The 13,532-nt window shown below is 43.1% G+C and overlaps 1 protein-coding gene and 1 non-coding gene across 3 annotated transcripts in view; one reads left to right on the top strand and one right to left on the bottom strand.

Moving 5' to 3' along the window:
• The window catches only part of VPS39 (VPS39 subunit of HOPS complex), a 90,148-nt gene that overhangs the window by 51,849 nt on the left and 24,767 nt on the right, over positions 1–13,532 (bottom strand). For both annotated transcript variants that reach the window (XM_049781510.1, XM_049781509.1), the window contains exons 8-12: positions 12,735–12,918; positions 5,629–5,749; positions 5,403–5,523; positions 3,675–3,804; positions 1,803–1,945 (exon numbers count right to left, since the gene is read on the bottom strand). In XM_049781510.1, coding sequence (XP_049637467.1) covers positions 1,803–1,945; positions 3,675–3,804; positions 5,403–5,523; positions 5,629–5,749; positions 12,735–12,918 — 699 coding nt within the window. The remainder of the gene's footprint in view (positions 1–1,802; positions 1,946–3,674; positions 3,805–5,402; positions 5,524–5,628; positions 5,750–12,734; positions 12,919–13,532) is intronic.
• On the top strand, positions 9,132–9,238 carry LOC126021450 (U6 spliceosomal RNA). Its single transcript, XR_007499965.1, has one exon. It is a non-coding gene; the product is annotated as a U6 spliceosomal RNA (small nuclear RNA).

The raw sequence follows: 13,532 nt of genomic DNA, 5'->3' as shown, positions 1-13,532 counted from the left end.
TTCAAGGCTTACTACTGACTTTGCACTCAAGGATCACCCCCGACTTTGCCTCCTGCGACCCCCAGGTAAATTGAGTTTGAGACCCCTGTTAGAAACATAGTGCCTGGGGGCAGCCTCACTCAACTCGTGGACTTCATATTTTTACTTTACAGTGCTAGGTGTCAAACCTGGGCTCTTGAAAGGAGAACATGTGCTTCAGTTCTCTGAGTCATCTCCCCAGTCCCAGCATGTACTATTTTGTGCAACACCCATGGTTTGAGATGTTCCAATATCAGTGCTAGTTAACTTCACATGCTACCTATGAATGCAAAGGGAAGAAAGTGTGTTGGAGATTTAAGGCTAAGATCCTGGCACCAGGGGACCTCCTATAAGGCCACAGGCTTGGTAGATTATTTAGTCAGCACAGGCCACAAGACCCCCTAAAACGAAACAAAACAAAACAAAAAAAGAAAGTTTTCCAAATCATAATAGGTAGGAAATAAATAAAAGTCTTCTATGGCAGATATCTAGGGTGAGGAGGGGCCCAAATGATAGCATAGTAGGTAGGGAGTTTGCCTTCCAGAGAGCTAATCTGGGTTTGATCTCTGGCACTCCACCTGGTCCCCAGAGCACTGCCCTGAGCATTCCTGGGCGTGGCTCAAAACCAAACAAAAAAAGAAATTTGGGTTAAATCGCTTCAACAATGACACTGAGTTTAATTTTTCACCATCTTCCCATAAAATATTCAAATTTTAATATATTTAAGTTTAAAAAATATATACATATATAGGTTATATAAACATATATAGGTTTTTGGGCCACACCCTGAGGCACTCAGGGATTACTCCTAGCTATGCTCAGAAATCGCTCCTGGCAGGTTCAGGGGACCATATAGGATGCCAGGGATCAAACCCGGATATGTGCTTGGTCAGCTGCATCTAAGGCAAATGGCCTACCGCTGTGCTATCTCTTCGGCCCCTAAAATCTAAATATCTCTTAAAAAAGATGTTACAAAAGATTATTTGTTGACAAAAAGGCCTTTCCCAAAACAAGTGAAAGTTTAACTTAGTCAATTAATTTACTAAATTAATTTCTACAAATAAAAAAATAGCAAACATTAAAACATAGTTTGATATCCATTTGTTGTAATAGACAAAAAGAAAGTTATAAATTAGGTACTGGAGAGAAAGCACAGCGGTAGGGCATTTGCCTTGCACACAGCAGACCCAGGATGTATGGTGGTTCAAATCCCAGCATCCCATATGTCCCCCTTGTCTGCCAGGAGTGATTTCTGAGTGCAGAGCCAGGAATAACCCAAGTGCTACTGGGTGTGACCCAAACACCAAAAAAAAAAAAAAGTCACAAAGTCATATAAAAAGTCTGGAAGGACAACTCTGAAATGACAATCACTTTTCTCTGGGTAATAATTAGAAATGGTTTATATTTTTGCTTTATACTTTGCTTTTCAGGTTTTCTGTGCACAGTGATATTTTTCCTAAAATTACGTATGTTGCCAATAAAAATCATTTTTCCTCACATCTGAAATGTGTTTTTGTTTTTTTGTTTTTTTTTTATAGTTCCTGTAACAGTGCATTGTGACTCTACCAGGAACCAAACTCTATTTCCCAATATCAGGATTTAGTAAAATAGTCAACAGCAGAAAGCAGAAAGTGTATGGAAGAATCAGAGCTCATCTCAGGTTCAGATACACAGTATTTATTACTGGAATGCTTTGTGGCAACATGAAAGATCCTTAATTCCTGCCGCCAAGCACGCATTACAACTCCAAGGAAAACCCTTCCATGTACCTCTGTTCAACCTACCTGTGTCAGGTAGTCAATAAGAGCTAAGTGAGCCTTTTCCAATTCGGCCCCGGAAAGTGCTGGCAGCGGGTTGGGATACTGCAGCTGTTTCCTGTAGTCTGTGGGCAGCAGGTCTGGGTACAGGCCCATCACATGGGTAGGATCTACATGGAAGGTAAACATGATTCCCTAGAAAGGAGCCCAGCAATTTAAGGAGAAAATGAAAAGGACTATTATGACAGTCTTATACCACATAGTAAATTTCAGGTTAATTTTTTTGTTTGTTTGTTTGTTTGTTTTTGTTTTTTGGGCCATACCCAGAGGTGCTCAGGGGTTACTCCTGGCTATCTGCTCAGAAATAGCTCCTGGCAGGCACGGGGGACCATATGGGACCCCAGGATTCGAACCATCCACCTTAAGTCCTGGATCGGCTGCTTGCAAGGCAAACGCTGCTGTGCTATCTCTCCGGTCCCAGGTTAATGCTTTTCAAAGGAATGACTCTATGATCACTGTGGGGCTGGAGAGATAGCTCAATGGGCTGAGTGGATGATTTGCATGAGTGAGGCCCAGGTGTGATCCCCGTACCACCTGGTCCCCTAGGAACAGAACAGGGAGTGGCTAAAAATAAGAAAACAATGACTCAATGTGGGGCCTGAATTGACAGTACATCAAGTAGGGTGCTTGCCGTGCATGTGGCCAACCTAGGTTCGATCTAGCATCTCATGTGGTTCCCTGAGCACAGAACCAAGAATAAGATGTGTGGCTCAAAGGGGGGAGGGGGGAGAGAAAGACAGACTCTGTACTTCAATACTTCAAGCATTAATATAAATGTGCCATTAAAATGTTATAAAAGTGACATGACATTATGTTTCTGAAACTACATTCTAAGACATGTATACAGAATGAAAATAAATGTAGGGGTTGGAGAGATAGTACAACAGGAGGGCATTTGCCTTGCACATGGTCCAACCTAGATTTGATCCCCTGCACTTCATATAGACCCAAGCACAGTCAGGAGTGATTCCTGAGCACAGAGCAAGCCAGGCATGTCCCAAAAAACAAGAAAAGATGAATGTATTTGATAATTTTTTTAAATGTCAAAAAAAAAATTACTAAGGCAAAGAATTAGATAACATACCACAGAATATATTTACAACATATATGGCGGGGCCAGAGAGATAGCATAGTGATAGGGCGTTTGCTTTGCATACAGTTGATTCGAACAGATGGTGATTTGAATCCCGGCATCTCATATGGTCCCCTGTGCCTGCCAGGAGCGACTTCTGAGTGCAGAGCCAGGGAGTAACCCCTGTGTGCCACCAATTGTGACCCACAAACCCCCCCCAAAAAAACCCAAAAAACTCATATATGGCTTTTGCTTAGAATGGACTTTAATTGGTTATACTCAGACACATATTTCTGAATAAAATTATTATGTGTCACCATTCTCAAATGGGGAGTGGTACATTGTAGAAAAATAGAAGTCTGTATATTTACGGGTGAGGTCAGATTCGTGGGATTTAGATTACAAGTAAGTAAGTTGCCAACAGTCAGCCACGGGCTCCTAATAGATATGACAATCAATTTAGGTGGACCTAAACTTTCCCCATTTTTTGTTTTGTTTTGTTTTTGGGTCACATCCGGCAACATTCAGGGGTTACTCCTGAATCTATGCTCAGAAATTGCTCCTGGCAGGCTCGGGGGACCATATGGGATGCTGGGAGTTGAACCATCCTTCTGCATGCAAGGCAAATGCCCTACCTCCATGTTATCTCTTCAGCCCTAAACCTTCCCCATTTTTAGAGGCCCAGTTCTAAGAATGAAGGTTTCGCCCCATCTTTTTCAGAGTCTCTTCCTTCTACTAGCTTCTTAAAATGGCATACCACTTGTTACCTGTGCCAAGTTTAGCGAAGACCTGCATGGAGTCATCAAAACGCTTCTGGCAGAAGAGGTTGAAGGCATACAAATTCTTGATGTGGTGAATCTGTTGCTGCTTTTCACTGTCAGAATCTTCTTTCATTTCCTAACAAGAGGGTAAAGAGATAAGAAAATACTGACTCAACAAATATTCAGTCATGAGATACAAAGTAGTACACAACATCTCAAGAGGTTTCAATGCAAAAGTAGACCAGACAGCCACAGCCCAATGGTATCTGCCTTCATAGATTGCCCTACAACTACACCTAGTCTAATGAGTAATTGCAGAATTAAAATACAATAGCACAATTATATTTTAACAATTTTCAAATATAATAAAATTCAAAAGCACCCCTGAAAATTGACAAGGTCACAAAAAACAAGGAAAGACTGGAATTGAATAGATAGTATAGCAGGTAGGGAATGTGTTCTTAGCATAAAGTATAAAATATAAGGCCTGATATGATAGGGGAATGATAAACTCCAGGGATGAAAGGTATTTAATGTGGTGGACACAGTTAAGTAAGACATGAAGTTCATTATTCTCTCCTGCTTTCTTCTTCTTTAGAACTTCTCTAATCAACCTTTACTGAACCAATTTTCTTCCTTCAAAAAATCTCTTAATGCCTTCTTCTCTGTCCTTTCTTTCATCCCTTGACCTTAGCTAGGTTGATTCCTTGTCAGCAGGATGTCAGGCCTGGCTTTCAACCACCTCCTTACTTAACTCATTCCACATTCCCACCCATATCTGTTCCAATCAGAGCACGTCTCAAATGTCCTCAAATGATTTGCTATTTCTTTCTCATTCTGGAACTCTTCAAGGTCCCTGTTTCCTGCTCCTAATCTCTTTAAAGGACCAGACCAAAAGGTGCCTTCCTCAGCCGACTGAGAACTGGAGATTATCTGGCCTGTTTTGTCCTTGCTGGGGTCTGGTGAAGAACTGCCCTCTGAAGGTTTAGGTATGTTCTGAGTCTGAATTGAAGGTGCCAGGGCTCAAACCTGATGAACTGTGTATACAGCAAGCATCTTACCCTCTGAATTAGCTCTCTGGACCCCAAGGCCACAATCCTGCTGTTAAAAAACATTCACAGAGAGTGATAGTGAGAAAGAGAAGACTAGTCCAACTAACAGAATGCAGCAGCTCAATTTGTTGAAGGTGTCCTACTTATGCATACACAGGCTGCTGCTGAAAAAAATATCTGGGAACCTACCACCAAACTCTACTCCCAAACTTACTTTGAAAATTTTACTATTTTACCTTGTCTTTAGTTTTTCTGCAGACTTATTCTCCTGTTAATTCTGAGGTACGGTTATTCTTTTTTTGTTCTTTTTTGGGTCATACCCGGCAGTGCTCAGGGGTTACTCCTGGCTTCACACTCAGAAATCGCTCCTGGCAGGCTCGGGGGGACCATGTGGGATGCCAGGATTTGAACCAATGACCTTCTGCATGAAAGGCAAACGCCTTACCTCCATGCTACCTCTCCGGCCCCAAGATACGGTTATTCTAACTGACATTTGCCTTTTATCTGATAAAGAAGTGAACTAAAATAGTGAAATCACTTGGGATCACAGAGATCTTTATGGTAGTCAGACTGACTCTAAGCTCTGTGTCTAGTCCCAGTATGACTCTCCAAACTCAAATCCTCTACTTTGAATCATGAGGAAGAGAGACAACCAAATCTCTGAAGCCCGAACAAGACTTACAGCCAGCTGCAGAGCCAACTCAAACTGCTTGTCCTGGAGAAGCTGCTGGATCTGGGTTGCCATGGGGACAGGAATAAGTCTCCATACAAAATGATTGCTGGCCACGTAGAGAATGTTTGATCTAGAGGTGGCAGAGTGAAAGAGTGAAAGAGAAAAGGTTTTATAATGACATTCTGATTTTAAAGCTCTGAAACGGCATGGCAGGGAGAATAAAGAAACCTCTTACCCTCCTGAGCTGATGAACCGGGGCCTCTGCAACTCAATACTCTGAACCAGAAGCCTGGGCTCTAATGTCCGGATCTCCACATATCGAGGCAACACAGCAATAATGTAGGGAGTCTGGTGTTCTGTACAAGAGAGACTATGTTGAGTAATAGTTCTGATCTGGGACTTCAGTTTTACTGAATTTTTCTGGGGAATTATTTTGTTTAGCTGTATTTAAATGGGATCTCTAAAAGGCCCACAAGTTAAATACCACATCAGAAGCTACAACGTGACTGATACACAAAGAGGGGATGGTCACAAAGAGGGGATGGTCGTCCATGTGATATACAAAAATTTCTTGCATAAGAAGGAAAAATCAAGTTTTGTTGAGGATCTTTGCACCTGTGTTTATCAAGGATATTGGAAAATCTGTAGTTTTTTTTTTTTTTTTTCGAAGCATCTCTGTCTGGTTTTGGTATCAGGGTGATGTTAGTTTCATAAAAACTATTGGGAGAGTTCCCGTCTCTTCAATTTCATGAAAGAGCCTGAAAACAATTGGTAGTAGTTCCTTTTGAATGGTTTGAAAGAATTAGTTAATGAATCCATCTGGGCCCAGGCTTTTGTTTTGAGGAAGACTTTTGATTGCCTTTTTTTGGTTTTTGGGTCATACCTGGCCAGCGCTCAGGGGTTACTCCTGGCTCTACGCTCAGAAATCGCTCCTGGCAGGCACGGGGACCATATGGGATGCCGGGATTCGAACCACAGTCCTTCTGCATGCAAGGCAAGCACCTTACATCCATGCTATCTCTCCGGCCCTTGATTACCATTTTAATTTCCTCAGTAGTGATGGGTCTGTTTAGATATGCTAGATCATCCTTGTTTAAATGTGGAAGATTATAAGAGTCCAATAATTTATTCATTTCTTCCAGATTTTCATGTTTCGTGGGCATAGAATTTCTCAAAGTATTCTCTAATTACCTTTTGAATCTCTGCAGTATCTGTAGTGATCTCCCCTTTTCATTTCTTATCTGGTTTATTAAGATGCTCTCTCTCCTTTTCTTTGTGACTTCTGCTAATGGATTATCAATCTTATTTATTTTTTCAAAGAACGTATTTCTGCTTTTGTTAATCTTCCAAAAAATTTTTTTGGATTTCCACTTCGTTGATTTCTGCTCTACGCTTTGTTATTTCCTTCTGCCCACTTATTTTTGGTTCCTATTGTTGGTCATTTTCTAATTTCATAAGTTGTATCATTAAGCTATTTATGTAAGCCCCTACTTCCTTCCTGATGTGTGCTTCAAAAATATTATTTTCCTCTTAGTACAGCTTTTGCTGTGTCTCATGAATTCTGATAATTTGTGTCTTCATTGAAAATTTTAATTTTCCCTTTGGTTTCCTCTCGGACCCACTGTTCAGTGGTGAGCTGTTTTATTTCTAGGTGTTAAAAGTTTTTCTTCTTTGTCCCTTTGTAGTTCACTTCTAATTTCAGTGCCTTGTGATCTGAGAAGGTAGTCTGTACAATTTTTATCCTCTTGACTTTATGGAGGTATGTTTTATGGGCCAGTATGTATTCTATTTTGGAAAATGAACCTTGTCTATTAGAGAAGAATGTGTATCCAGTTTTCTGGGGGTGAAGAGCCATATAATTTCTTCCATTTCTCTTTTCAGAGCTAGTATATTCTTTTTGGGTTTCAGCATGGTTGACCTATTAAGGAATGATAGGGAGGTGCTGATGTCTCCCACTATTATTGTGTTGCTACTGATGTCTTCTTACAGATTTGTCAACAATTGTTTTAAATATTTTGCTGGTCCCTCCCTGGGTGCGTGTATATTTAGGAGTGTGATTTCTTCCTGTTGTACATATCCATTGATTATTACAAGATGTCCATCTTTGTCCCTTATAAATTTTCTGAGTCTACAATTTGTGTCATCTGATATTAATATGGCCACTCCAGCTTTTTTAAGGGAGCTGTTTGCTTGGCTGATTTCCCTCCAACCTCTGATTTTGAGTCTATGTTTGTTCTGACTATTGAAATGTGTTTCTTGTAGGCAGCAGAATGTTGAAAAATCCAGTTCTGTTGAGAAAAACCCAATTCCACTGTTCTAGTTCCATGGGCAGAAATGGGCAAGAGCTAACTTGCTCCTTTGTCATGATTCTCAAAGCCAGGCCTGACAGCCAGCTGCCACTCCCCTATCAACCCTGGAGGTTACATAACTGCTTCTCATCTCTTAGCAAGTGAATGTCTTTTCCCCCATAAGTTATGCTAAATAAGAGTTCTATATCAGACCTATGCAGATAAGCATCACTGGGAGTTGTCTTCAGAACCCTGAGGACTTCTCAGAAAACCTTTCCAGACTGTTACATTCCCGATTGATATTTGTGCCTCTTATGACCATGTTTCTGGTATCATACATACCTAAATTACACTTGTATTCAACTAGCCATGACCCCAAGACCCAATAACAGTTTTCTGGTTAAACCCCTCTTCTCCATTCTTTAGACTTATCTATTGAAAGCACTATTTTTGTGTTTTTTTTTTTTTGGTTTTTCGGGCCACACCCATTTGATGCTCAGGGTTTACTTCTGACTAAGGGCTCAGAAATTGCCCCTGGCTTGGGGGGGACCATATGGGACGCTGGGGAACTGCGGTCCTTCCTTGGCTAGCGCTTGCAAGGCAGACACCTTACCTCTAGCACCACCTCACCGGCCCCATTGAAAGCACTATTTAATAATACCCACTCTGCTTCCTGTAATTTATTGTATAGACAGTGGCAGTGCAAAATTCGAAATGCTGATTAAAGCCAAATAATCCCACAGATTGTGCTTAAGAAGTCAGGACAGAATAAACAAAAGCAGAGCTGGCCTGATGTCTGGTGCTGGGGCTGAGAGCACCACCTCACCTTGAAGGTGAGGCGTTCAAACTGCTGGTTTGTGAGGCAACAACCCGGCTAGCTATGATCCTCAATACCAGAAAGTGATTTCCAGCCACAATGCACATATGATTAAACACCACAGGAAGGGGAGCAAAGCCTGGCAAGCACACCCCAGGCCAGGAAGTATCATCACCAACAAACACCCAAGTGGCAGGGCAATGACCTTGGATAAGTTAGAGGTTAACCATGTGCCTTAACTAAGAGTGCTCCCCCTGGCAAGCACTATAGCTAAAGGAGTGCAAACCTCAGAGAGCACAGAGGTGTGATAGTACTACAACTTATGTATAACTACTGATGAGCCCCAGAGCTACAAGATGATCCAACTCTTGGTTAACACAACAGTAACAACAGTGAAAGAGAGTGGGTACAGAAAATTCCTGAGAAGAGAGAAAGCAGAACTGACCAAACCATAAAATTCTCACGAAAAAAAAATTTACTAGGTTGGAGAGATAGTAAAGGAAGCACTTGTCCAGCAGTGTGCTGGCCCTGGTCTGATTCCTGACACCATGTAAAAGAGTAAGACCTGAGCACCACCAGGTATAGTTCAAAGAACCAAAAACAAAGAATTTTTTCCTTTAAGAATAGCATGGTGTGCTCGCTTCGGCAGCACATATACTAAAATTGGAACGATACAGAGAAGATTAGCATGGCCCCTGCGCAAGGATGACATGCAAATTCGTGAAGCGTTCCATATTTAAAAAAAAAAAAAAAAGAATAGCATGGTATGGGGCCGGGCGGTGGCGCTGGAGGTAAGGTGCCTGCCTTGCCTGCGCTAGCCTAGGACGGACCGCGGTTCGATCCCCCGGTGCCCCATATGGTCCCCCAAGAAGCCAGGAGCAATTTCTGAGTGCATAGCCAGGAGTAACCCCTGAGCGTCACAGGGTGTGGCCCAAAAACCAAAAAAAAAAAAAAAAAAGAAAAGCATGGTAGGGGGGCCAGAGAGATAGCATGGAGGTAAGGCGTTTGCTTTGCATGCAGAAGGTCGGTGGTTCGAATCCCAGCATCCCATTGATCCCCAAGCCTGCCAGGAGCGATTTCTGAGTGTAGAGCCAGGAGTAACCCCTGAGCGCTGCCGGGTATGACCCAAACCCCCCCCCCCCCCAAAAAAAAAGAGTAGCATGGTAGGGCCAGAGAAAGCATAGAGATAGGGCATTTGTCTTGCATGCAGAAGGATGGTGGTTCGAATCCTGGCATCCCTTATGGTCCCCCGAGTCTGCCAGGAGCAATTTCTGAGCGTAGAGCCAGGAGGAATCCCTGAGCGCTGCTGGGTGTGACCCCCTCAAATCCACCCCCAAAAAAAGAGTAGCATGGTGAGGCTGGAGTGATAACAGAATGGGTAGGGCTGCACACGCTCATCTGGTTTGACTGCCAACAACCCATATGACAATAACCCATTTCTGAGTCAACCAGAAATGATTCCAGAGTATAAAGCCAAGAGTTAGCCTAGCATACCACTGAATGTGATGTATTTATTACTCTGTGCCTTGGGATCACTCCTGGCAGGGCTTAGGGGGACTGCTGGGGTGCCAGGGATCAAACTCAGGTAGCTCCTGTGCCAGGCAAGTACCCTACCGGCTGCAATATCGCTCTGGCCAGGCATATCAGGCACTTAAACAATGGGTGTCAGAGAATGTACGGGAGGAGTGAGGGAGAGGGAATGATGAGGCAAACAGAAAGTAACACAGAGATCACAGAAATATCGGTCAAAGGTCTTAGACATTTTGATGGTGGAGAGTTGAAGTAACTTGTACATCAAAGTCATAAGCATTGATATCATTGTAAGCATGTGACCCAAATCTAGAAAGAAAAAAGAGGGGCCGGGAAGGTGGAGCTAGAGGTAAGGTGTCTGCCTTGCAAGCACTAGCGTAGGACAGACCGCGGTTTGATCCCCCGGCGTCCCATATGGTCCTCCCAAGCCAGGGGCGATTTCTGAGGGCACAGCCAGGAGTAACCCCTGAGCGTCAAATGGGTATGGCCCAAAAACCAAAAACCGAAAAAAAAAAAAAACCAGAAAAAAGAAGCCTGCCAAAAGGGTACTATTGGTGGAGGGAAGCTAACACTGGTGGTGGGTGTGGAAATCTGAACAGGGTATGTCTGAATCTCTATTATGAATGGTATTATAAATCCTGGTACCTAAACACAAATTTTTTGAGGAGAGAGCAGAGTTTGGGGCCATATCTCATAGTTCTCAGGGTTTACTCTTGGCTCTGTGCTGAGGGATTATTTCTGGCAGGGCTGGAGGGACCCTATGTTGTGCTGGGAATCACTCAAGTTGGGTACATACGCAAGGCAAGTGCCTTACCTGGTTTCTTACTTTGTCTCTCTGGTTCCTACATATATTTTTTTAAATGAAAAGTTAATAAAATTAATGACTGCCAATGACAGTGATTCGTCTCTTTGGCAAGCATGTATGGGAAGTGTTGAGGTCTGAGGCATTACTCTGAATGCTCCCTAGAGGCAGAGGAGACAAACTCTGAAGTCACACAGCCGCCAGAGGGCAGTGTGGGACCAAAAAGGAAACGTGGGCAGGGAATATGACCAAGAGGGCCTGAGGGACAGAAAGATTTCAGAAGAGCAAGACATCCTCACAGAAGGAGGCTGTGGAAGGAAAGGGAAAGGTGGCAGCACAGTGAGGGGGGGTCTAAGTTGAATGAGCAGGGAAGCAATAAAGAGCACAATGAAGTTCAGAGCATGCACTACTGAAAGCTAAGTCCTGCCCAGCATGTCATGAGTTAAGCTCCAAGTGCTTCTGGGGAGCTTCTTCCACATTGGAACCTGCTCAGTGCCCAGTGCCTTCAGCAGTGTTTCTCAAAGGAAGTCCCTGCCCAGAAGCACTTACTCTTTATTAGTGTAGGGACTCTCAAGCTGCATGGCAGCTTGGTCCACTGAAGCTACACCTAAGATATACAAAAAGTTTCTAGATTTTATCTGCTTTTATGAAATATTTCTTTCTCATTTTCTCATCAGCTAAGAGATTAAAAATACCACCTCTTGGGGTTAGAGAGATAGCACAGCGGAACGGTGTTTGCCTTGCAAGCGGCCAACCCAGGACCAATGGTGTTTGAATCCCGGCATCCCATATAGTCCCCAGTGCCTGCCAAGAGTGATTTCTGAGCAGAGAGCCAGGAGTAAGCCCTGAGATGCCGGGTGTGGCCCAAAAACCCAAAACCCAAAACCCAAACCACCACCTCCAAAATGACTCCCATAATAAGTTTGAGTTTGATTTTAGGCCATAAGCACAACCTTAGAACTTTAAGTTGTCAGGCTATATCTGGTGGTAGTTTGAGGGGAGGGGGTGTTACTCCCAAAGGTGCTCAGGGGACAGTGCAGTGCCAGTGACCAAGTGCAGGCCTCTTACATACAAAGTCTAGTAAGCTAGCAGCTATCCAGACCAGCAGCAACTGGTTATTTTTAAAAATATTTTCAAATTTTAAAATAAAAATATTTGGGGCAGTGGCACAGCAGTAGGGCATTTGCCTTGCATGTGGCTGACCTAGGAGGGACTGTGGTTCAATCCCCCAGTGTCCCATATGGTCCCCCAAGCCAGGAGTGATTTCTGAGCATATAGCCCTGAGTAACCCGAGTGTCACCAGATGTGGCCCAAAAATAAACCAAAATTTGAAATAAAATAAAATAAAAATATTTGAAATATTTAAAAAAACTTCTGACTGAAAATGAACTGTTTCAAGGATGGTCATTTGCTTCCAGGCAATCCTATGACAAAAAGTGGTGAGGAGCAGAAACACCTAACGTGTTAGAGACTGACAACTGGATACAGAGTATACCTGTGAGAACAACAGTAGTCCCACATCAAAAGCCTGCAATGCTGACATACATGTGCTCCAGGTAGAAATGGGAGCTTTCACTGACTGGCATAGGTAATCTATTTGCAAAGCACACAATCAAACCACTAAAGATAAGACAAAAGACAGGAACTAAGAAATAAAAATAGCAGTAGACAATCACTTCCTAAAATATACCATTTGATTTACATTTTCCACCCTTCTAAAGCAAAACCTATTTCCCTATCCAGGCCAGAATATCCTGTTTTTAATGTTCCTATAACACTCATCTCCTTTCCAGAAGGGGAAGTGAGAGTGCAGACACCGGTGTCTGCTTGGGCTGCTGCCAAGCCTCCAGTCTGAGAGGACAGGCCCCAGGCCCAAATGGGAAACAGCCTCTATTGTTACTCACCCATGGCCACTGGTATGTCTGTCCAGTTCAGGGCACACTTCTGTGTACAGATCCCCTCCTCATTGAGCACCACGGTGAGATCGTCCTGGCCCACGGCCACTTTTCCATCTGCCAGAGGTGCAACCAATGGCTCCAACTGTTTTCCTGTTGGAAAGAGCTCTTTGATGGGCCCTTTGCCATCCACCTACAGGAAAACACAAAGTGAGTCATGCCGTGCATTCTCACCAGGGCCTGGAAAAGTCCAGATAAAAACCTCAAACTTATATTTACCATAAGGAAATGTATAGAGTATAGACAAATTTTGCCATCACAGTAGAACCCGTTCCCTTTTATCTCTATCACAGCAAAGACTATCTCACTTGCCAAACAGCAACACCAGGTGCTGGCAAGGATGCAGAACAATTGTAACTACTTGCCGACTGCTGATGAGGACATGAAATGGGCCAGCTGCCTATGTGTCAGTGGCTTGTAAAGCCGCACATACATTTACACAAAAACTGTCCACAAATGTTTTAAGTGGCTTTGTCACGTCTCAAAACTGGAAACAAAATGTGATCTTCATCTGCTGCAGGGATAAACAAACTACAGTCTATTCATGTCATGAGCTACTATGCAGCCATGAAGAACACATGGATACACAGCCATATCATGGATGGCAGATGTATTAGGCAAAAAAAAAAAAAAAGATAGATGCTGTGTCCTGTTTACCCCTTGATTGGTTATCAGTGTATCCTCAAAGAGCTCCAGAATGAGAAACTGATTTCCATTCCCCTGTCCCCTTGAGGGGAGATCTTGGTA

This window comes from Suncus etruscus, chromosome 10, assembly GCF_024139225.1.
Source record: "Suncus etruscus isolate mSunEtr1 chromosome 10, mSunEtr1.pri.cur, whole genome shotgun sequence".
NCBI lineage: Eukaryota > Metazoa > Chordata > Mammalia > Eulipotyphla > Soricidae > Suncus > Suncus etruscus.
Note: the sequence above shows the minus strand (reverse complement) of the source record. Positions and strands in the feature narration are given on the sequence as shown.